Genomic DNA, 23,739 nt, shown 5'->3' with positions numbered 1-23,739 from the left:
CTCCTTCGCTGAGTGCATCCCTGGTCCCCTCTTGGGTCTCAACGGAAAGGCCCCTTCCCTAGGTGGCTTCGCTGCCAGAGCTCCAGGTCTCCCCTGGCTTCCCATTGACCCCATTGAGCTCCGACAATGCAATTCCCTCACGAGACTAGAAGTTCTACATCCGTCCCCTGTGCTGTGGGCTTGCCCGTCCTACGGAAGTGCTTGGAAAGACATGTCAGTGACATACCCTTCACAGGATAGGACGGGGCCAAGGATACATTTCAGAGCCAGAGCACGCAGGCCTTGGCCCCTAACCACTGTCCACTCAGTGGCTGTCCCTTTCCAGGCCAGTAAGACAGCTGCCCCTTGAGCCCACCAGCCTCTCCCCTGGCCTCCCTTAGGAACCTGGGCCTGAGCAGGAATCTTCAGGGCGGGCAGGGAAGAGTTGTTCTCCTCCAGTCTTACAGCAGGTATGACACCAAGGTGGGGGCAGAGAGGAGGCCAGGCCTTCCCAACACAGCTTCCTCAGCCTGGTGGAAGGGCAGGGGCCTCAAACACCAACCCCATCTGTGCCCCTAAGCACACAGCATTTCTGTAGCCATTGGTCCGTACAGACAAGAGGGTGCTGTGTGCCCCATCTCACTGCAATGTGGGGTCAGGAAGCACCTTTCTTCAGGAGGGACTCCTAGCCCCACACCGTCCCTTACTCTCTACTAGAGGCGTTCAGCACCAAAAAGTGACTGGAGAGGAGGAGCAAGCTAGGGGTGAAGGCTGGGCTGGAGAATCTAAGATACAGGATGGCCCCATCACCCTCCACTCCCAGAAACTCCACCAGGACCCAGGTGAGGTGCAGCAGTAGCCCCTCCCCCATCATCAGAGCCAAGTGAAGGCCAAGGGTGGGATAGAGGTAAGGAGGCCAGGACCAGACAATGGTCATGGCAGAGGTCAGGATGGCAGCACAAAGGAAGGGCTGGCCAGAGCTCACTATGCTGGGAGCGACCACCACAGAGGGTGGCCGTGAGGCCTTTCCCACGTCACGCATGCCCATATCTGACCCCACCATCTGTTCCCCTAGCCTGAGAACACGGAGGGGCAGGCAGCACACAAGCCCATGAGGCCTCTTACCCTGAGAGCACACCCAACACCAGGTTGAGCATGAAGAAGGAGCCGATGATGATGAGAGGGATGAAGTAGAGCCAGTTCCAGGTGTTGCCAGCTGCATCATTTGTCTGGAAGCAAAGGGAAGATGAGGAAAACCCGGTAGACAAGACACACAGTGCTGGTTACCGAAGTGCCCCTGACCCGACCTCAAATTCCTGGTAGCGCCTAGGCAGGGAGAGTTCAGGTACTGGGAGGTCCCGACAGGGGGAGTCCACGCAGGACCTACAGCAGACTTGCCTGCCTTTGTCCCACAAAGCTTTCACTGGAGCTGCAGCTCTCGAAAGACCAAGGACACTTAGCAGTCCTGGTCACTGCCCAGCAATGCTAAAAAGCCAAGGAGTTGTTCCAGGGAGGCAAAGGGTCCCAAGACACCTTGAGGGCTGCATGCCAGCCTCTGCTTGGACAGCTTCCCTATTCTTCCCAGGGTGCTAGACATACCAGTCAGCTCCAAAGACACTTCCCCTGAATGGAGCCCACGGGCCCTAGGCTCAAGTCTGCAGCAGCTTCCACAGCTCAGAGGCAGTGAGCCCCATGCCGTATTTCCCCCGGGTCAAGTGCAGGTCCACAAGTCCCCAGGAACAGTTCTTACCATGTGCCTGGTTTCAGCCACAAGCCAGCACTCAGGCATAATCTAAAAACTGAATGCAAAGAAAGGCATCTCCTAGATCTTTCGACTTTTATAGCCTGGGTCTCATAACACAGTACCAATACTGTCCAGTTTTCTTTTTTTTTTTAATTTTTTAATGTTTGTTTATTATTGAGACAAAGAGAAAAAGAGCATGAGTGTGGGAGGGCCAGAGAGAGAGAGACACACACACAGAATCCAAAGCAGGCTCCAGGCTCTGAGCTGTTAGCAAAGAGCCCAATGCGGGGCTCGAGCCTGAGCTGAAGTCGGATGCTTAATGGACTGAGCCACCCGGGCACCCCATAAAGTGTCCAGTTTTCAACTGAAACTCATCTGCCATGCCAAGAATCAGGAAAGGAACAAACAGAATGGAAAAAAAGAAAATCAACAGATGCTTTATGGTTAATTTTGTGTGTCAACCTTGACTGGGCCATGGGGTCCCTAGATATTTAATCAAACATTATTCTGGGTGTTTCTGTAAATGTGTTTGGGAGGAGATTAACATTTTAACTGACAGAGTAAAGCAGATTCCCTCCCATAATGTGGTGGACCTCATCCAGTAAGTTGAAGGTCTGAGTAGAACAAAAAGACCAACTCTCCTCCAAGTAAAAGGGAATTCCCTGGTAGACTGCCCTCAGACTTCATCTGCACCATTGGCTCTACTGGGTTTCCACCTGTTGGCTTCCAGACTGGAAATGTACCACCATCTCTCCTGGGTCTTGGCCCTGCCAGCTCAAACTGCAGATTTGGACCTGCCAGTCTTCATAATCACAAGAAACAATTCCCAACAACAAATTAGTCAATTTCTCTCTCTCTCTTCATATGTATCTATATACACACGTACATATACATCCTATCTGCTCTATATTTCTGGAGGACCCTGACTGATACATATTACCAACATTAGGTGACAGAGATAGTAAAAAGTATCTGACAAAGATTTTAAAGCAGCTATTATAAAAATACTTCAGAGAGTAATCATGTACACACTTGAAACACACTCAAAAATAGAAAATCTCAACAAATAAATAGTATCAGCAAACAAGTAGAAGACATAAAGAAGAACCAAATGGAAAACGTAGAACTGAAAACCACAATAATCAAAATAAAAATCTAAATGGAAGGCACAACAACAGAATGGAGGAGACAGAGGAAAGAATAAGTGAAGAGTGAAAAAGAAAACTAGAAGTTACCCAGTCTGATAAACCGAAAGAAACCTGACTTCAAAAACAAACAAGAAAAAAAAAAAAAAAACAGAACAGAGACTAAAGCACCTGTGGGACTATGACAACAGCCCTAACGTTCATGTCATCAGGACGGCAAAATACAGCAGTGCTCAGTGTGCTGGGAGTGGCCGCCATGCACTCATGGAGGCTGGAAAGTACTAAAAACAAAAATGCTTGAAAACTTCTTAAATTTGTCAAGAGACATAAACCTACAGATTCAAGAAGCTAACCAAGCACCAAATAAGATAAATCTGGGCCTCCCGGGTGGCTCAGTTGGTTTCAGCTCTGGTTGTGGCCCCAGCGCCATGGGACTGAGCCCTGTGACGGGCTCCATGCCGAGTGTGGAGCCTCCGCAACACTCCCGCTCCCTCTCCCTCTGCCCCTCCCCTGCTGTGTGTGTGCATGCACTCTCTCTCTCTCCCTCTGTAATAAAAAATAGAAATAAAAAATAAAATAAGATAAACCCAAAGAAATCTACAGCATGACATATCATAGTCAAATTTATGAAAACTAAAGACAAATCAAAAATCTTTCAAGCGGCAAAAGAGAAATAACACCTTACTTATAGGTGGAAAACAATTCTAAATAGTCCTTGGGTCAAAGAAGAAGTCTCAAGGGAAATATAAAAATACACTGAACTGAATAAAAATGAAAATATAATATATAAAATTTGAAGGGCACAGCTAACGCAGTGCCAGGAGGGAAATTTCTGTCACTAAATACATACATTACAAAGAGGAAAAGTCTCAAATCAATAATCTAAACTTCCACCTCATGATGCTAGAAAAAAAAAAGAGCAACATAAACCATATAATACGTTTTGTTATATAAATAAATATAATGTTAAGAGCATAAATTAACCAAGTTGAGAAGAAAAACAATAGAAAAAAATGCAAATTTTTAACTTGGTTCTCTGAAAAAAATCGGTTACATTGACATACCTCTAACAATACTGACCAAGAAAAAAGGAGAAAAGATACATATTATCAATATTATGAATGAAACCGGGGCTATCACTACAGACCCAGCAAACATCAAAAGGTTAATGAAGGAATACCACAAACAACTCTACATACATTCAATCACATGGAGGAAATGGACCAAGTTCTCAAAACACACAAACTACCACAACTCATCCAATGTAAAATAGCCAAATTTAATAGTACTACAATTATTAAGGAAAGTGAAATTGTAATTTAAAAAATCTCCCCCCTAAAAATGACATATTGATCAATGGAATAAAACTGATGATACAGAAATAAACCCTTACATTTATGATCAGTTGATTTTTCAACAGTGGTGCCAAGAAATTCAATGGGCGAAAGAACAGTCTTTTCAACAAATGGTAGCAAGACAACTGGATATCCACTTGCAAAGGGTAATGCTGACTCCCTACCTTACATCACATACAAAAATTAAAACGTATCCTAGACCTAAATACGAGAGCAGAAACAAGAAAACTCTTAAGAGAAAATATAGGAGTAAATCTTCATGACTTTGGATTTGATAATGAATTCTTAGCTATAACACCAAAAGCACAATGGTGAAAATAAAAACAGAAAAATTGGACTTCATCAAAATAAAAATTGTTCATAATTCAAATGACACCATCAAGAAAGTGAAAAGACAATGCACAAAATGTGAGAAATATTTACAAATCATATATCTGATAAGGGTCTAGCAACCATAACAGATACTGGTCAATAATAAAAGGATAAAGTAACCAATTTTAAAATGGGAAAATGATCTGAATATACGTTTTTCCAAAGAAGACATATAAATGGTGTAGTAAGCACATAAAAGATTCTCAATATCATTAAGTCATTAGGGAAATGCAAATCAAAGCCAAAATGAAATACCACCTTATTTCGTGGTTGTTTGATTAAATTTAAAATTAAATTTTAACAAGAAACAATAGGCGTTGTTGAGGATGTGGAGAAAAAGGAACACTCACGCACTGTTAGTGGGAATGCAAACTGGTGCAGCCACTCTGGAAAATAGTACATTTTCTCAGAAAGTTAAAAATAGTACTACCCTACAATCCAGCAATCACACTACTGGGTATTTACCCAAAGAATATAAGAACACTAGTTCAAAAGGATACATTCACCTCTATGTTCATGGCAAAATTATTTACAATAGCCAAGACATGCAAACAGCCCAAATGCCCACTGATTGATGAATGGATAAAGAAGATATATAAACATATATTTATATGTAAATGTATTTATATGTATATACATACATACATATATACATTCAGCCATATAAAAAAGAATTAAATCTTGGGGCACCTGGGCTGTTTAGTCAGTAAAGCATCCAACTTCAGCTCAAGTCATGATCTCACAGTTTGTGACTTCAAGCCCCCCATTGGGCTCTGTGCTGACAGCTCAGAGCCTGGAGTCTGCTTGAGATTCTGTGTTTCCCTCTCTCTCTGTCCCTCCCCAGCTCATGCTCTGGTGCACTCTCTCTCTCAAAATAACAAATAAACATTTAAAACATTTAAAAAAGAGGGGCGCCTGGGTGGCTTAGTTGGTTAAGCGTCCGACTTTCGCTTAGGTCATGATCTCGCGGTTCGTGGGCTCGAGCCCCGCGTCGGGCTCTGTGCTGACTGCCAGCTCAGAGCCTGGAGCCTGTTTCAGTCTGTGACTCCCCCTCTCTCTCTGACCCTCCCCTGCTCACGCTGTCTCTCTCTCTCTCTCCTAGAAATAAATAAAAAACATTAAAAAAAAACATTTAAAAAAAGAAATCTCTAGACCCAATTCTCCAAAAAAGAATTAATACCACGTATACAGATCTCTTCTAGAAAATGAGAGAGAAGGAGCTACTTTCTAATTCATTTTATAAAGCTTGTATTGCCCTCATACCAAAACCAGACAAACATAATTCAAAATAGAAGGAAATTACAGACCAAAATCCCTCATGAATATGGATGTCAGAATCCTTAGTGAAATATTAACAAATTGATTTAAGCAATGTATAAAAATAATTATATACCATGACCATGTGGGGTTTGTTCCGGGGATGCCAAGCTGTTTCAAAATTCAAAACTCAATCAACGTAATCCACTGTATTAACAGACTAAAGGAAAAATCACACTATCATATCAATGCAAAAAAATTCAACACCCAAGCATGATACAACCTCTCAGAAAGGTAGGTATAGGAGAACTGCCTCAGTTTGATAAAGAACATCCACAAAAAACCAAAAAATTTGCAGTTAACATTATACTTAACAGTGAAAAACTCAATGTTTTTTTTGCTAAGATTGGGAGCATAGAAATATATTCTCTTATTTAACATAATGCTGGAAGTTTCAGCCAATGCAATAAGGCAAGGAAATAAAATAACAGTCATACAAATTAGAAAGGAAGAAATAAACTGTTCTTGTTTGCAGACATGTTTGCACAGGAAATCCCAAAGACTCTCCAAAACATATCCTAGAATAAATAAGTAAATTCAGCAAGGATGCAAGATATAAGATCAACATATAAAAATCATTTGAATGTCTAACAAAACATATACAGGACTTGTATACTGAAAACTCCAAAGTGCTGATTAAAGATTTGACCCTAAAAGTCCAAGCTACAAAGGAAAGAATTGATAAACTGGACTTTTTCACAATTAAGAATGCTTGTTCTGTGAAAAACCAGGTAAAGAGTATGAAAAGTCAAGTAATGAGGTGGAAAAATTATTTACAAGCCACATATCTGAAGAGACAGTTCCCTGAAGAAGAGAAATGAATGGCAAATAAGTATGAAATGATGCTTAACACCATTAGCCATTAGGAAGTGCAGATTAATACCATAATGACATATCAGAACACACTTACCAGAATGGCTAAAGTTAAAAACAATGACAACATCAAATATTGGTGAGGAGGCTACATTATTCACACTCTCCTGGTGACAACACAACAGAATACAGCCCTCTGGGAAATTTTTAGCTTCTTAAACTAAACTTGCAACCACAATACAACCCAGAAATTGCACTCCTGGGTTTCTATCCCTGAGAAATGAAAACTCAAAACCCATATGGAAATGTGTAGAGCAATTATGTTCACAACAGCCCTAAACTTGAAACAACCCATACGTCCTGTGACAGGTAAATGTTAAACAAACCCGGTCCGCCCAAATCACAGAAGACTGCTCAGCCATAGAAAGGAACCAATTACTGACACACGTTAATCTAGATGAAACCCCAAAGAATCACTGAGTGAAAGCACCCAATGCCAAAAAGTAACATACAGTATGGTGTCATTTATATAACCTCCTTGACATCACAGATGTGACAGTGGTTCACAGGGATCGAGGGGGGTGAGGGTAAGAGAGAAGTTGGTGGCCACAAGGGCAGCCGGGGGTCCTTCCGCGATGGAATGTTGTGCGTCTCGACGACATCAGTGCCAGTATTCAAGTCGTGATCACACTAGTTCTGCAGGTTGTAACCATTACACGAAACACGGGGTCTCTGTATTATTTCGTACAACTGCATGTAAGCCCTCAATTATCTCAAATAAAGTTTAGTTTTTAAAAAAACAACAGCCAACCCCCATATGTCCCCGCAGTTCCCTCGCACTGTTTTGCGACACCTCACAGGGAGCCGGGAGAGAGCCAACTCCAGCTGCCGTCCTCACTGTCATCCTGCCTTCACCTTTAACCTGCACCTTTTACCCCACCACCGAAACTGCTCTTGTCAAGTTTACCAGCATCTTTCTTGACCTCTGACCTAGCTGATCATTTTCTAAAAGCCTTGTTCTTAACTCTGCTTCTAAGACACAGCACGCTCACGCTGTGGTTTCTACTCTGCCTCACAGGCTCCACCTTAGTCTCTTTCTTTCCTACTTGTCTTCTGAATGTTGGAATTCCCCCACCAGCCAAGCTCAGAGATGGCTCAGTCTTGGGCCTTCTTCTACATTCCCTGCTGAGCCAATCACATCCTCTGCCATAATGTTAACCTCCATCCATGATCTCAGACAGACACCCTGAGCCGTGCTGTCTCCTCTGAGCCCCCTGTCATATACCCAACTGTATACTCAGCGTCTCCCTTGCATGAAAATAGTTCTTTGAAACATTAGGGGTCGAATCAGAGTGCTGGGCTTCACTGCTACTCCCCTGAAACAAAACCGAGCAAAGATCTCACCCCAAGTCTCCCTTCTCAAGAAAAGGCACCACCTTCCCCAGTGGCTGACTTCGCATCCTCTTCGGTTCTTCCCTCTCACACTGCACACCCGGCCCTACCTGCGCTAACTGTAAAACACAGCCTTTGCAACTAATATCTGCACAACCCTTCCTCAGAGCTGTATGTGGCCAGTACAGCGAGCATATGCAAAACCACATGTGTATAACCATAAACCAACTTTACTTACCTCCCCCTGTCCCTTTGATCACATTCATGCCCCTGGATAAAAATTTGGATAAGTCCTATTACTCTTCTGATAACTCCTAGGTAGTGGAAAGTTCTACAATCATTTCAACTAGAAAACACAGTCTCACTTCAGTAATTAAGTGTCCAATTCCAGCTGGCAATAAAACTACTTGACATGCTTTACACTGAAAATATCTGCTCTGCTCGCTGGCCACAGCTGGCTGCTTTCGCTGGGAGGGAGGCGTGGTCCCTGTCTGCCCTCCACGCCTGGCGCTGTTCTTCTTCCTCAGCTGGCTGCTGGGTTACTAACCCCAACACGATCCAAGCAGGGGAGGAAGGGGGGCGGGGGGGGTGGGGAGCTGGGGGACAGGCAAGTTCTTCTGTGCATTGCGGTGTCTTGAGATAATCTCATCTCTCTGGGCCTAACGGAAATTTCCTGCTGACTTGTCCCTCATGAAGCACTTCTGTGGGTTCTTCCAGGAACACATTTGACTCCACTTACATTTCAAGCTGCAGGCAAGCCATTTCTCCTTCAGCCGGAGAACTGCCCCACCCCCACCCCCATTGTTTCAGCAGTCCCTCGTGAACAGAGGTTCTCTGCTGAGACCTTGTCACTCCCTTGGTCAGAATTAAAAAGGGCTCCTGTCTGGCCACTCTCCCCTGGCCACAGCTGGTCCATGAGAAGCACTCACACACCCTCCTCTGTTCCCAACTTCAAGTGTGCTCTCCACCTCTCTCTCTCTGCCCCACTGCTGCAGGCCAATGGCCCCTGCCCTTGAAGTCCAGGCACTGTCACTTGGGGCTCCACACTTAAGGAGTATGTCTGAAAGGACCATGAAAGCTCCTCTCACAGGGTTGGAGGCAAGGGGCAGGCTCTCTCTCTAAAGAATCCCCTTCAAAACACCCTGTCTGATTTGCAGCAACTCACCCTATTATTCTTCAGTGTGGAGAGTGGATCCAGCCAGATCTAGGCCACCTCACAGCTCACCACTGTCACTGTGTCCTGGGGCCTTGCCAAACCTCCAAGGCACAATCTCATAGCGCCTGCATGTCTGGCTTCCAGACCTCACCAGGCCTGGCTGTCACAAGGTATCTAACTCATCACTCCCTGCCTCTCATCCACCTTTGTTTTCTTTAAACCACTTGCCATTATTAGGGCTTTACCAAATGCCTCCTGCTTCTCACTGTATATGCAGTATCTCAGGGAGCGCCCAGAGCCCTGAGGGTCCAATGGAAATATGTGCCTCTGTGGCTGTCTTGACCAGTCCTGCCCTAGGGTCTAGTTCCTGCTCAGCCCCTCCCACGCAGAGCACAGACCCACCAGTCCGAGTCACCAGGGCCACGGGCCAATTCCCAGTGGGCACTGAAAGCTGCAGCAACCTGTTCATGCAGTCCTCGCTCAGGTGGGGCTGGCAGGGATGTGGCCAGCACAGAGCTATTTTTAGGGTCTGTCTTGGGGAAATTGTTCCTTGATTTGCTGTAGGAAAAGAACAGCCAAGCTCCTCATAACCGCCTTTGTGCCTGTTCTTCTTCTCCTCAATTAAACAGAGCCTGTCATGAGACACAACTCCCACTCCAAGGAGGGATCTGGTTCAAGGGACTGCGGGCCAGCTTTTCCCTAACTTCCACCTTCCCCCTGCCTGCTCAGTGAGCATCTACCAAGCACTTGCTGGACACCCGGCCCTGAGATCCACCCGAATATCCACGAACCCACAGAGCAGAGGGTCCCAGTCTGTCCCTTTCCATCTGTCCATCATGCCACCAGATTATCACCATCATTTCCTCCCCAGGCTCCTAGAGGCTGGGAAACACAGGGCTCCAGGGGCTCAGCATACAAGTGGCAGGTTCAACATGCGGGGTCTTGTACCTGCAGGCCCTCCACCCACAGCTCGCAAGCGGAGCACATTCCAGCAACCAGCCGTGCCCTCCCAGCCAAACCTTCCAGGATCTCTAGCTCATGTGTACCTTCCTTGCCTACCTCCCAGGGCCCCTGAGGAACTAATTTAATTGTTCTTATGCCCTAGTGGCTCACAGGACCACACAGGCTAGAAGGTAGCTAGGGAGGTCATCACATAAAAAAAGAGACAGAACTCTGCTCAAGCATTTGCGGTAGAGCCCTCCCAGAAGAGCTTCACGCGGAGGGGACGTGGCAGTGGGATGGGTCATCAGGCAAGGACATTAGACCAGCTTCTGTCATGGGCACCAACCCAGACTGCCCTGTACACACCACTGTGACAGGCGGGCAACCTGATGGTCAAGAGGATGAAGAGGAAACAGCACCAGATAGACACAGTGGAAAAGACAAAAATGCGCAAGACACACACTCTGACCCCAGAACGCCAGCATCATCAGAGAAGTCTTCCTCAGCGTCAGCTCAGTGCAGCCGTAAAGCCTGCCCTGCTCCTGACTGTCTTCAGCCGGCTGCCTAGGGACGAGAGCCCCAGCAGGCTTCACTCTCCCTCCCTCCATCCAGACAACCCCAGCAGGGATGGCAGAGCTGGCAGTTCCCAGCAAGCTGCCTACTAGTCTTAAGGCCTTGGGCAACTTAAACAGCCCCTCCATGCCTCAGTTTCTTCATTGCACATGGGGTTCTTGAGATGACTCTATGAGTTAACAGGGATAGGACACTTCACGCAGGGCCTAATTTGGAGCAAGCTTGCAGTGAGGCTTAGAGGATTGGCACTGTGACCATCTGGTCAGCAGCAGCAATAGCATCTTCTCTGGCATTTTCTTTGCTGACTTTCTACTGCCTGGCCCTCAGTTTTACTTTCCTAAGAGAAGCTGTCCTGGAGACTCTGGGACCCAGGTCAAAAGTATGAGTTAAAACTGATGACAGAGGGCCTTTGGTAGAGTCATCTGAAGGAAGGGGCCTGTATTTTATCCTGGGGTAGAGGAAGGAGCTTGAGGCTGGGCAGAGGCCCTTAGATCAGAAATGTCACCCCAAATGGGATCCCAGGAGCTTCACGGCCCATCCACAGTCCCAGGGCCAAGATGCAACTCACGTTGTAAAGGATGTCAGTCCAGCCCTCCATGGTGATGCACTGGAACACTGTCAAGATGGCAAACAGGATATTGTCGAAGTTGGTGATGCCGAAGTTGGGTCCCGGCCAGTACTCCCGGCACTCAGTGTCGCCCTCACACAGCCGGGCTGGGGCCTCCTTGCCACAGGGAAAGTCACCCACTGGCTCTGTGTCTGTGGAGAGGAGAATGAAGCAGAGACCCTGAACCCAGAAACACCAAGTTCTCCACCCCCTACTGGGACTTCTGGGTCACAAAGACCTCATCACAAGTGGGCAGGAATCAGGCACCAATGGAAATCCTCCCTCAACTCCCCACCGTCCCTCCCTGCACCGGCTCTCCCCCTGCCTACAGTCTGGCTCCATCTGAGTTCAGACCGACCCTCCCAGGAACTACTGGCCAACATCTCCCTCTCTCCTGGAACCTGCCCATTACTGTTTAAACAGGCCTTAGGACTTGCTCGCCTTAAAACCAAAAACAACAAACCCCTAACATCCAACTCTTCTACCACCACACCACTGATTGCTCCTTTCTCTCACAGCCAAACTAACACCGAGGCTCTCCTGACATGCAGATGCTGCCTGTCACTCTGGAGCCAGCCACTGCAGGCCCTGCTTACCAGGCAGGCTGGCTCGGAGCCCACACATCGTGTGCCCACAGGCTGGCTGGGGGCTGCAGAGCCCGGGCCTCACTACACTGGCCCCTACAGAGTGGATTTGCTTCCGCTGGCCTTGATAAGACGTTTTTAAAATCATGAATGATTTAAATTTTAGTAAGAGCTTTCTCTACGTCGATTGAGATGATCACGTGGCTCATCTGCCTCACTGCAAAATAAATACATCCAGAACCCAACTCATTATGACCACCTCCACCTAAACAGCCTGGCCACAGCCACCATGTCTCTTGGGTTGAGGTATTACCCTCCTGCGGATGCTATTTCTGCCTCTGTCTCCCTGGAGCAGCCAGAACAATCAGATGACATCAGTTTTCACTCAGAGCCCTGCACTGTCTTCCTGATTTCTCTCAGAGGAAGACTCAGAGTTCCTACCATGGCCGTGAAGCCACGTGATTTCCCCTCTGTTCCCGCTGATCTTTGTAACTGGAGCTCTCCGGCCCAGCGGCCACATCACAGTCCCTCTTACTCCAGTCTGATCGCTGCTCACCTGTCCCCTCAGGAGAGAGGCCTCCCCTGGCCAGTTTCTGTGAAGCAGGTTCCCAAATTATTCTATCGCAAACTCCCCTTTGGTTTCTTCCTAGGAGTTACCACAATCTGTAATCACTGTATATGTGTTTATTCACGTGTTTGTGTTTTCCAGCTTGTGGTGTATGCCCCCCCCCCCATCTCATTCTGTCTGGCACCTAGAACAGTGCCTGTCTCCTGGATGAGTGAGAGCATGGTCCCTGTCTGACCCCAAGGGGTGCTGCCAGGCCTTACCTGTGCTGTTGGGGAAACAGGCCTTGTGGAATTTGCCCATGTAGAACTCGAGGCCAATGATGGCGAACATGAGGATGGCGAAGAAGAGAAGCAGCCCGATCTGCAGAAGCGGGACCATGGCCTTCATTATGGACTTGAGCACCACCTGCAGACCTGGGCCAGAGCAGCCAGAGCATGGCACGTCAGAGCAGGGTGGGTGGTACGGGGGGCGATACGGGGGGCGAGTGGGGGTGTGGGTAGACTGGCGAACGCCTGGGCTGCGCAGGACTGGAGGTCCTGGGGTAAGGTGCTGAGCTGAGGACCCTCAGAGTAAGGGATGGAGCGAGGAATGTGGGGAGTTGGGGGGACGGCATGTGCTTCCACAAGAGTCCTCAGGGTGGGGGGCCAAGCATAAGTCTCGGAGGGAAGTAGACAGAGCAGGGTGTGCAGTGTCAGAGTGTGCAGTCTGGTGGAGGGTGGGTGCTGGGGAGATGTGGGGACCTATGGAGGGCTCTCGGTGGAGCCAGAACAGAGTCCTAAGAGGAAAGGGGAGGGGATACTGGGAGGGAAGAGCAGGTCTTGACAGGCCCCAACACTTCAGGGAAAGCAAAGCAAGGGACCTGCTCACAGGAGTGTCTGACCACTGACCACAAGGCCAGAGACAGTCAGCACATGGAGGAAGCTCAACCCCGTGACCCCCTCACCGCAGGGCCCCAGCTCTTAGATACAAGCCTGAGCCTTTGCCTGGCAGGGTCTTGGGGCGGAACAGGGGCTCCCCCTGCAGCGGCCTCAGGGGGACAGAGCCCTGAGTGGTCCCTGCCCACTTGGGGCCCTGAGGAAACCTAAAACTACACTTCCACTGGACTGGAGGAACAGGGGCCACGCTGCGCCTGCCCCCAGCCACGCTCCTAACCAGCCTTGGCCCCTTGGGCAGCTGAGTCCAGGACTGTGTCTTAATCTGGTCTGGGTTCTCCAAGGGCCTGCCAAGCCCGAGCCAAGACAGGTGGGCCTTTGACTATTTTGTCAGGCGTCCTGCCGACCTCCTTGCTCGGTCTCGTCTGTGCTTTAACCCCAGAAAAAGCAGCAAAGAGCTAGAAATCTAGCAGAGCGTGTGAGGAGAAGCAAAGTTTCCATGTGGGGAGGCCAAGTCAGGGCAAAACAACAGGGCCAGTCTCCGGGCTGTCACAGAGAACGCCAGCCTTCTTCACACCTGGTTCCCAGGGGTCAGGAGCACTGAGCATTGAGTCACCAAAGCCAAAGAGCCCATTGGTTAAGGCTTAGCTGTGGCTGTGGCCATGGTGGGGTCGGGGGAGGGGGTCAGTGATCCAGGTGGGCTTGGGCCTGACTGCTTTTGCCAGACTCACTCGGAATCCCAGACACCAGCTTCAGGGGCCTGAGCACACGCACAGCCCGCAGGGTCCGCAGGTCGAAGTCGGTGCCAGCTGTGGCCAGGATCCTGGCAGGAACAGAGAAGGAACAGGGAAGTAAGGGCTCCACATTCATGTGAGAGGAGAGTACGTGCCCCCCACCCATGTCCCTTCTCCCAACAACAGCGACACCTTCTGGCCTGTGTCCCCCACTGTCCGAGCACAGGGCTGACAGCGGGTGTGGTGCTGCTGTGGCAGAAGAGGCAGGCACTGAATCCGGGCGTCCTCACAGCAATGTCAGCAATGACTGCTTCCAGCGTGACCCTACCTCCGGCTCAACGGAATCACCCCAGGAGGACACATGGTCTCTGGCACCTGGCCTGGCCTTGAGTTTGCCCTCCAACTAAATCCAAGCCCGGCCCAGGTCCCCGAACCAATGCCTCCTGCACTGCAAGCGGCCTCACGAGAGGCGGTGCTGAGTGGAAACTCCTGAACAGGCGCCACACACACCCTTCCTCACCTTCCCCCAGAGAACACCGGCTGGGGGGCAAGCGGGGGAGGGCAGGCCGAAGAGCAGCTACAGGGGACTCAGCAAAGCCATCATAATCAATCCTGTTAGCCAAAAAATATATTCCAAACTGTCCCATCTCAAAAAACAAAAGCTCCAATAGCCACCTCTCAGCACAGCCGTTTCTCTGCTCCCTCCACACCAAAGCTCATTCAGAGGGTCAGCCCTTGGTGTCCCCACCACCTGACCTTCCTGTCCCCCATTAGGCTGTCACCCACACTATTCCCCTGGAAAGCTGTTCAAGCCTTTGTCTTGCTGACTCCAATGGTCAAGTCTCCCTCTCTAAATGGTTTCTCCTCTGCCCTTGGGTCAACTCCCTCGTTTCCCCCCAGGTTCCCAGCAGCCCCTCAGGGTCTTGGTCGCCACCCTCGCCTCCTCCACCGGACTCCAGAAGTGGAAGCCCCAGGGCTCAGACCCAACAGGTCTACCCCACAGCTCTGAGCCCCTCAGCATGCTGGTCACTCGCACACGCACATCACTAACTGCAGACTCATAAACCCAACTGCCTTTTTTTTTTTTTTAATGTTTTATTTATTTCTAGGAGAGAGAGAGAGACAGCGTAAGCAGGGGAGGGTCAGAGAGAGGGAGTCACAGACTGAAACAGGCTCCAGGCTCTGAGCTGGCAGTCAGCACAGAGCCCGACGCGGGGCTTGAACCCACGAACCGCGAGATCATGCCCTAAGCGAAAGTCGGACGCTTAACCGACTGAGCCACCCAGGCGCCCCCCAACTGCCTTTTTAACATTTCCACTTGGGCATCAAAGCAGCATATCAAGCATCATACAATTAAAGAACTGTCTTTTTTTTTTTTTTTTTTTTACTTTACTGATTAAAAGTGTTGAAACATGTACTTCTTTTAAAAAGTCCAGAGCTGGGGCGCCTGGGTGGCTCAGTGGGTTAAGCATCTGACTTCAGCTCAGGTCACGATCTCACAGTTTGTGAGTTCGAGCCCCACATGGGGCTATCTGCTGTCAGCACAGAGCCCCCTTCAGACCCTCTGATGCCCTCCTACACTTGCGCTCTCACAAAACTGAATAAATATTTTTAAAATGACAATAAATTAATTAATTAAAAGTCCAGAGGTGTTACATTATGGCGACTAAGGAATTCTGGTTCTTGCCCCCGGCCTTGTTCCCTCCCCAACGCCCGACTCAGCGAGCACCACCCGTCAGCTGTTTATTTCAGGTAAGACCAGCGCTGCGGCCTGACCCCCCCCCCCCCCACCAAGCAAAGCCCCACAGCCCTGCTGCCTCTGCTGCTGGGGAAGAAGGCCTGTGCCCCACACCCCTCAAAGTACGAGGCACAAGGAATAAAAGCTGAGACGGAGCAAAATAAGGAGAAACTCAGGTCATGAGCTCATGGTTCACGGGTTCAAGACCCGCATCGGGCTCCGTGCTAACAGCTCAGATTTGGATTCTGCATCTCCCTCTCTCTCTGTCCCTCCCCTGCTCACACTCTGTCTCTCTCTCTCTCTCTATCTCAAAATAAACACTAAAAAAAAAAATTAATACGAAACTTGCAGGGTAAAAAAATAAGGACAAGAAAATATCTATTCAAACCAAAACCACTGCTCTGAGAGACATTCAACTATTTAAATCAATTGCTGGAAGATTAATCTTGTTCTGATAAAATCAATAAATTATTGAACAAAACCAGCCAGAAACGGGTAGGTATTTTAAAAACTAGCTCAAAGTTCTGGCAATTACAAATAGTTACTGTAATAACATTAACAACAACAATAAATCACACTCTGGGCTGGAGGCCTGGTTTGAGAGTATTAGTGGTTTGGACAACAGTGTGGAGGCTGGTGCTAGGGAACTCACCCACAGACACCAAAAAGCCAAAGAGGGAAAACGAGAGAAGCTGAGTGACACGCAGGCCAGATCATATGCCCAGCACACGCCAGCTTGAGCCGCAGCAGAGAATGGGGGAGACGCTGAAGAAGTGACATCTGAAGAAGCAGCAGGTGAGAAATGTCCAGAATTAAAGACGACTTCTCAGATTTAAAGTGCACTGCAAGTACCAACCAGACAAAGAAAATATATCCAACCAGAAGCAGTGAGAGGCTGCAGAACATCAAGCATAAAAAGTCTTAGAAGGTACCAGAAAAAGACAAAATATCTAGAAAAAAAACAAAAGACAAAAAAGAAAAGACAAAATATCTAGAAAAAGATTAAAAAGAAAGAAACCTTCACTTCACTTCAAAAATATATGTTTGAAGATAATTAAGTTATACCTTCAAAGAGCAACAGCAGAAAAGTAATCGTCACCTTAGAGCTCAGTGTCCAGCTATACCATCAATGAAAAGTGAGGGCAAAGGCGCCTGGGGGGCTCAGTTGGTCAAGTGTTCAACTTTGGCTCAGGTCATGATCTCACAGTTCACAAGTTCAAGCCCCACATCGGGCTCTGTGCTGACAGCTCAGAGCCTGGAGCTGCTTCAGATTCTGTGTCTCCCTCTTTCTCTGCCCCTCCCTCACTCATATTCTCTCTCTCTCTAAAATAAATAAAACATTAAAAAATTTTTTTAAAAAAGAAAAGTGAGGGTAAAATAAACACATTTTCAGATATAAAAGAAGTCATGACCCCAGACTCTCAGTAAAACAAGATGAAACCTGAGCCCAAAAACAATGCATAGTATACAAGAATAATGGCAGACACAGAAAGTAATTTGTAAGTAGTTAAATTTAATAAATCTTGATTGTTCTTTAATTGTGATATTCACTTTTCATTATTTTGTGTGTATTCTCCACATGTAAGACTGACAATCTAGGCAACAATACAAATATGTACAGAAAGGGTTCTTGCATGTGTAGCTGAATCAAACTATGTCATAGAGACTAACTCACTCTTAATTGTTAGACAAGGAAGCAGCAAAAATTTTGTGTAAAGGGCCAATTAGTAGGTATTTAGGCTTTGCGAATGTAAGATCTCTGTTGCAACCACTCAACTCTGATCTTGTGGCACAAAAGCAGCCACAGACAATATGTAGAGAAATGGACAGGGTTGTGTTCCAATAAAACTTTATTTATAACCACAGGCTGCCAAAAAGATAGGCTGTAGTTTGCTGTTCTGTGTCAGACAAATGTATGGTTACAAATATGTGTTTAAATATGAAGGATATCAGGGCACCTGCGTGGCTCAGTCAGGTAAGCATCTGACTTTGGCTCAGGTTATGATCTCAGGTTTCATGAGTTCAAGCCCCACATCAGACTCTGTACACTGACCACGCATAAACTGCTTGGGATTCTCTCTCTCCCCCCTTCCCCCACTTGCACTCTCTCTGCCTCTCTCAAAAATAAATCAATAAATAATAAATAAATGATAAAATGTTAAGGATATCAGCTAAATGGCTAGAAATACAATGTATGAGAAAACCAGCAGAGGGGATAAAGGTGTGTGGGTAACAGGTAACACAGAACAATTTGTGAATTACGGGAGTCAGAAAAATCTGCCCAAAAAAGCAAAAAAGATATCAAGAGAAAACACGAAATTAATATACCGGAATTAAGTCCAATGTATCAGTAATTACAAAGAAACCATAAATGATTATTAATTTTCTATTAAAGCAAAGATTATTACATTGGGTTTTTTTATTTTTATTTATTTATTTATTTATTTATAATTTTTTTTAATGTTTTTATTTATTTCTAGGAGAGAGAGAGAGAGACAGTGTGAGCAGGGGAGGGTCAGAGAGAGAGGGAGTCACAGACTGAAACAGGCTCCAGGCTCCGAGCTGGCAGTCAGCACAGAGCCCGACGCGGGGCTCGAACCCACGAACCGCGAGATCATGACCTAAGCGAAAGTCGGACGCTTAACCGACTAAGCCACCCAGGCGCCCCAACATTGGGTTTTTTTAATCCAAATGTATGCTACTTACAAAAGACACAACGGGGTGGAAATGCAGAAATATTTAAAACAAAATATTTCTTAAAAGATATACAAGGAGATACTATAGAAAAGACAGTTGGGGGGTGCCTGGGTGCTTCAGTCGGTTAAGCATCCACTCTTGATTTTGACTCAGGTCATGATCTCACAGTTTGTCAGCTTGGAATTCTCTCTTTCTCTCTCTGCTCCTCTCCCGGAGATATGTGTGTGTGCACGCGCACGCATGCGCGCGCGTGTGTGTGTAGGTGTGTGTTTCCCAAATAAATAAACTTAAAAACAAAAAGAATTTGAGATGAAGGCTTGGCTCTTAAAAAATGTATTGCTGGGGAGCCTGGGAGGCTCAGTCAGTTGGGCAGCTGACTTTAGTTCAGGTCATGGGGCTTGTGAGTTTGAGCCCCATGTCGGGCTCAGTGCTGACAGCTCAGGCCCTGGAGCTGCTTCGGATTCTGGGTCTCCCTCTCTCTCTGCCCCTCCCCCACTCATGCTCTGTCTCTCTCTCTCTCTCTCTCTCTCTGTCTCAAAAATAGATAAACATTAAAAAAAATTTTAGGGGCTCCTGGGTGGCTCAGTCAGTTAGGCATCTGACTTCAGCTCAGATGACAACCTCAAGGTTCAGGAGTTCGAGTTCCGTGTTGAGTTCTGTGTCTACAGCTCAGAGCCTGGAGCCTGCTTCAGAATCTGTCTCCTTCTCTCTCTGTCCTTCCTACGCTCGTGCTGTGTCTCTCTCTCAAAAATAAATAAACATTAAAATAAATAATTAAAAATTAATTTTAAAAATGTTTTAAATAAAATAAACATTTAAAAAATACCACATATTAAAATATGTGGGGGTTCGGTTAAAGTGATGTTTTAGGGGAAATTTATAACCTTCAATGATTTTTTTAAAAGATTGAAAGTAAATAAACACAGATATACCTCAAGAATCTTCAAAAAGAAAAGCAGAATAAATTTACAGAAGAGAGAAAATGGAAATAATAAAGAGCGGACATGCTTAAAATAGAAAATAGAGAAATAACAGAAAGCTGAATCTGAAAGTTTAATAAAATGAAAAAGCTTCTGGCAAGGATAATCAAGAAAAAGAAAGAGTGTGCACATATCTGGACATACCTGTACACAGACACACACATTTATAAACACATACAGCACTTGCATGCATTTGCATGGGTGCTCATGCAAGTGCACGTGTGTGTACACATGTATGCACACATGCCTAAGTGTGTTAGGCATTACACACAGGGAATGTAACTACAGGCATGAGAGATTTTTAGAATTCCAAAAGAATATTATTAACAATTGTATGCCAATGTTAAAATCTTGATGAAATGGATATATCCTTCCAAAATGCAAATTATCAAAAGTAACTGAAAAAGTAGAAAACCTGAATAAAAAAAATGGAAAGAGCCTAAGTGTCCATCAACGGACGAATGGATCAAGAAGATGTGGTTTATCTATACGATGGAATACTCCACGGCAATGAGAAAGAATGAAATCTGGCCACGTGCAGCAACATGGATGGACCTTGAGGGTGTTATGCTGAGCGAATGAAGTCAGGCAGAGAAGGACAAATACCATATGTTTGCACGTATAGGAGGATTAGGAGGAACTTAATGGAGGACCATGGGGGAGAAGAAGCAGAAAAATAGTGGAGGAGAGGGAGAGAGGCAAACCCTAAGAGACTCTTGACTGCTGAGAACAAACTGAGGACTGATGGGTGTGGCGGGGGAGGGGGAGATGGGCATGGAGGAGGGCACTTGTGGGGATGAGCACTGGGTGTTATATGGAAACTAACTTGACAATAAACTATTTGTAAAAAAAAAAAAAAAAATATATATATATATATATATATATCTCACAGGAAATTTTTAAAAACCTGAATAAGCCATGAACAATTGTATTCCTTTTCTATTGTGGGGTAAAAACTTGCCACTCTTTTAGTCACTTGAAATAGCACTGATTAGCTCACAGCTCTGCAGGTCAGAAGTCAGGGCGCGGTGCAGCTGTGTGCTCTGATGAGGGTCTCACAAGGCTGAGATCAAGGTGTCAGCCAGCTGCACCTTCACCTGGAGGCTAACCTAGGGCAAGTCCTGCTTCCCAGCCGCTTCACAGGGAAAGGGGTCCCGCTGTCTTGCTGTCAGCTGGGGGCTTCTCTGAGCTCCTGGAGACGGCTCGGGTCCTTGCCACCCGGCCTTCAACAGTCCCTCACATTTCTAAACTCTCTGATTTGGGGAAGGACCCGGTCCCTTTAAAAGGATCACCTAATTAGGAGGGGTACTTTTTGGTTAACTCACAGTCAACTGATTATAAACTAACCATGGCAGTGATATCTTATCATATCCACGGTCTTTCCCACACTGAAGGGGAGATGGCCAGAGGCAGGGATGGAAGCCTTGGAAGTCACCTTGGAGTCCTGCCTACCACAGCCATTTACAAAAATGAAGCCTAGGTGGCTCAGTTGATTAAGCATCTGACTTCCACTCAGACATGATCTCACAGTTTGTGGGTTCAAGCCTTGCATCAGGCTCTGTGCTGACAGTTTGGAGCCTGGAGCCTGTTTCAGATTCTCTGTCTCCTTCTCTCTTTGCCCCTCCCCCACTCACATTGTCGGTCTCTTAAATAAATAAACTTTTAAAAATAATAATAATTAATGAATTTGGATTCAGGTTTTCTCTGGCAGAACATCAGACCCAGACAATTTTACAAGCTAGTTCTATGAACATTCAAAGAACAGATAATTTTATGCAAACTGTTTCAGAGAATAAAAATACAAGAGGGGCACCTGGGTGGCTCAGTCGGTTAAGTGTCCGACTTCGGCTCAGGTCATGATCTCACAGTTCGTGGGTTCAAGCCCCGCGTTGGGCTCCGTGCTGACAGCTCAGAGCCTGGAGCCTGTTTCAGATTCTGTGTCTCCCTCTCTCTCTGACCCTCCTCTGTTCATGCTGTCTCTCTCTCAGAAATAAATAAAAAAATATTTTTAAAAAAATACAAGAAAAGCTTCTCAACTCATATCAAAACTAGAAAAGACAAGAAAACTTTATACACATCTCAATTATGAACACAAATCTTAAGTTAAAAATCAGAATAAACCAAATTCCAAGGTAGGTATTTAAAGAGTATATAGGGGCGCTTGGGTGGCTCAGTCGGTTAAGCCTCCGACTTTGGCTCAGGTCATGATCTCATGGTTGGTGGGTTCAAGCCTCGCATCGGGCTCTGTGCTGACAGCTCAGAGCCTGGAGCCTGCTTCAGATTCTGTGTCTCCCTCTCTCTGACCCTCCCCTGTTCTCTCTCTCTTTCTCTCTCTCTCAGAAATAAAACATTAAAAAAAAAAAAGAGTATATAATGGCCAGCTGAGTTGTCATAGCAACATAATAACAGTTCAATAGTAGAATTACTATCAGTGTAATCTACCACATTAGTCTATAAATTCAATGCAATTCCCAACAGATAAAAATAAATAAAATAAAATCCCAACAAATTTCAAATGGAGAAAACCCTAAATTTGTAGAAAACCCACCAAAAATTACCAGAATGAATGAATTCAACAAAGTTTCAGGATATAAAGTCAAAACAAGAAAATAAGTTGTGTTTTTATACACCTGCAATGAACAAACAAAAAAGGAAGCTTTTTTAATCCATTTACAATAACAAAAAAAAAATACTTGGGGGGTGGGGTGCCTGGGTAGCTTAGTCAGTTAAGCATCCAATTCTTGATCTTGGCTCAGTTCATGATCTCATGGTTCATGAGTTCAAGCCCCACATTGGACTCTGTGCTGACAGCATGAAGCCTGCTTAGAATTTTCTCTCCCCCTCTCTCTCCGCCCCTCTTCTGCATGCTCTTTCTCTCGCTCTCAAAATAAATAAACTTCACCAAAAAAAAAAAAAAATACTTAGGAATAAAATTAACCAAGGAGGTAAAAGATTTATACACTGAAAACTATAAAACATTGCTGAAGGAAATTAAAGAACACTAAAGAAACTTAAAAGTATCCCATATCCAAGATGTACATCTTGTATACAAGTCAGAAAACCCAAATGATTTCAGTTTTCTCAAAATAAATCTATAGTTTGTTTTTTTATTTAATTTTTGTTTTTTTAATAATTTTGTTTTAAAAAATGTATATAAAAAGATATCCCATATCCATAAATTGGAAAACTTAATATTGTTAAGATGTCCATACTACCCAAAGTAAACTACAGATTCAATTTAATCTGTCAAAACTCCAATAATAATTTTTGCAGAAATAGAAAATTCATCCTAAAATTTATATGGAATCTCAAGGAACCCTGAATAGCCAAAACAATCTTGAAAAAGAACAAAATTAGAAGACTCACATCTTCAGATTTCAGAACTTACTATAAAGCTACAGTAATCAAAACAATGTGGTGTTAGCATAAGGACAGATATATAGACCAATAGAATAAAATAATAACCCAGAAACAAATCCTCACATGTACAGTCAATTGATTTTCAATAAGAATGCTTACACCATTCAATGGGGAAAAGACCATCTTTTCCCTATATTGTGCTGGGAAGACTGAATATTCACATGAAAAAAAATAATAATAAGTTGGACCCTTATCTTATATCAGATACAAAACAGCAACTCAGAATGGATCTCTGCTTATCTAAATGTAAGACTTTAAGCTATAAAAACTGTTAAGAGAAAAAATAGTAGAAAACCTTCATGACATTGAATTTGGCAATGAATTCTTGGATATGACACCAAAATCATAAAAGAAAAAAAAACACATAAATTGAGCTTCATCAAAATTTACAACTTCCGTGCATCAAAGGACACTATCAAGAGAGTGAAAAAATAAATCTACAGAATAGGAGAAAATATTCACATCATTTATCTAATAAGAGATCAAGGGTCGCCTGGGTGGCTCAGTCGGGTAAGCATCCGACTTTGGCTCAGGTCATGATCTCACAGTCCATGAGTTCGAGCCCTGCATTGGGCTCCTTGCTGACAGATTCCGATTCTGGTCTCCCCCCTCTCCCTGCTCCTCCCCTGCTTGTACTCTGTCTCTGTCTCTCTCTCAAAAATAAATAAACATTAAAAAAAATTTTAAGAGATCAATATCCAGAATATATAAAGAACTCCTACAACTCAACAACAACAAAAGCCCAGTTTAA

The 23,739-nt window shown here is 45.6% G+C and overlaps 1 protein-coding gene across 1 annotated transcript in view; it reads right to left on the bottom strand.

Moving 5' to 3' along the window:
• The window catches only part of CACNA1B (calcium voltage-gated channel subunit alpha1 B), a 196,237-nt gene that overhangs the window by 141,398 nt on the left and 31,100 nt on the right, over window positions 1-23,739 (bottom strand). The window contains exons 4-7 of the mRNA XM_039220724.1: window positions 14,151-14,242; window positions 12,808-12,960; window positions 11,357-11,547; window positions 1,105-1,208 (exon numbers count right to left, since the gene is read on the bottom strand). Coding sequence (XP_039076655.1) covers window positions 1,105-1,208; window positions 11,357-11,547; window positions 12,808-12,960; window positions 14,151-14,242 — 540 coding nt within the window. The remainder of the gene's footprint in view (window positions 1-1,104; window positions 1,209-11,356; window positions 11,548-12,807; window positions 12,961-14,150; window positions 14,243-23,739) is intronic.

This window comes from Hyaena hyaena, unplaced genomic scaffold (assembly GCF_003009895.1).
Source record: "Hyaena hyaena isolate Hyena2069 unplaced genomic scaffold, ASM300989v1 scaffold_911, whole genome shotgun sequence".
Lineage (NCBI taxonomy): Eukaryota > Metazoa > Chordata > Mammalia > Carnivora > Hyaenidae > Hyaena > Hyaena hyaena.
Note: the sequence above shows the minus strand (reverse complement) of the source record. Positions and strands in the feature narration are given on the sequence as shown.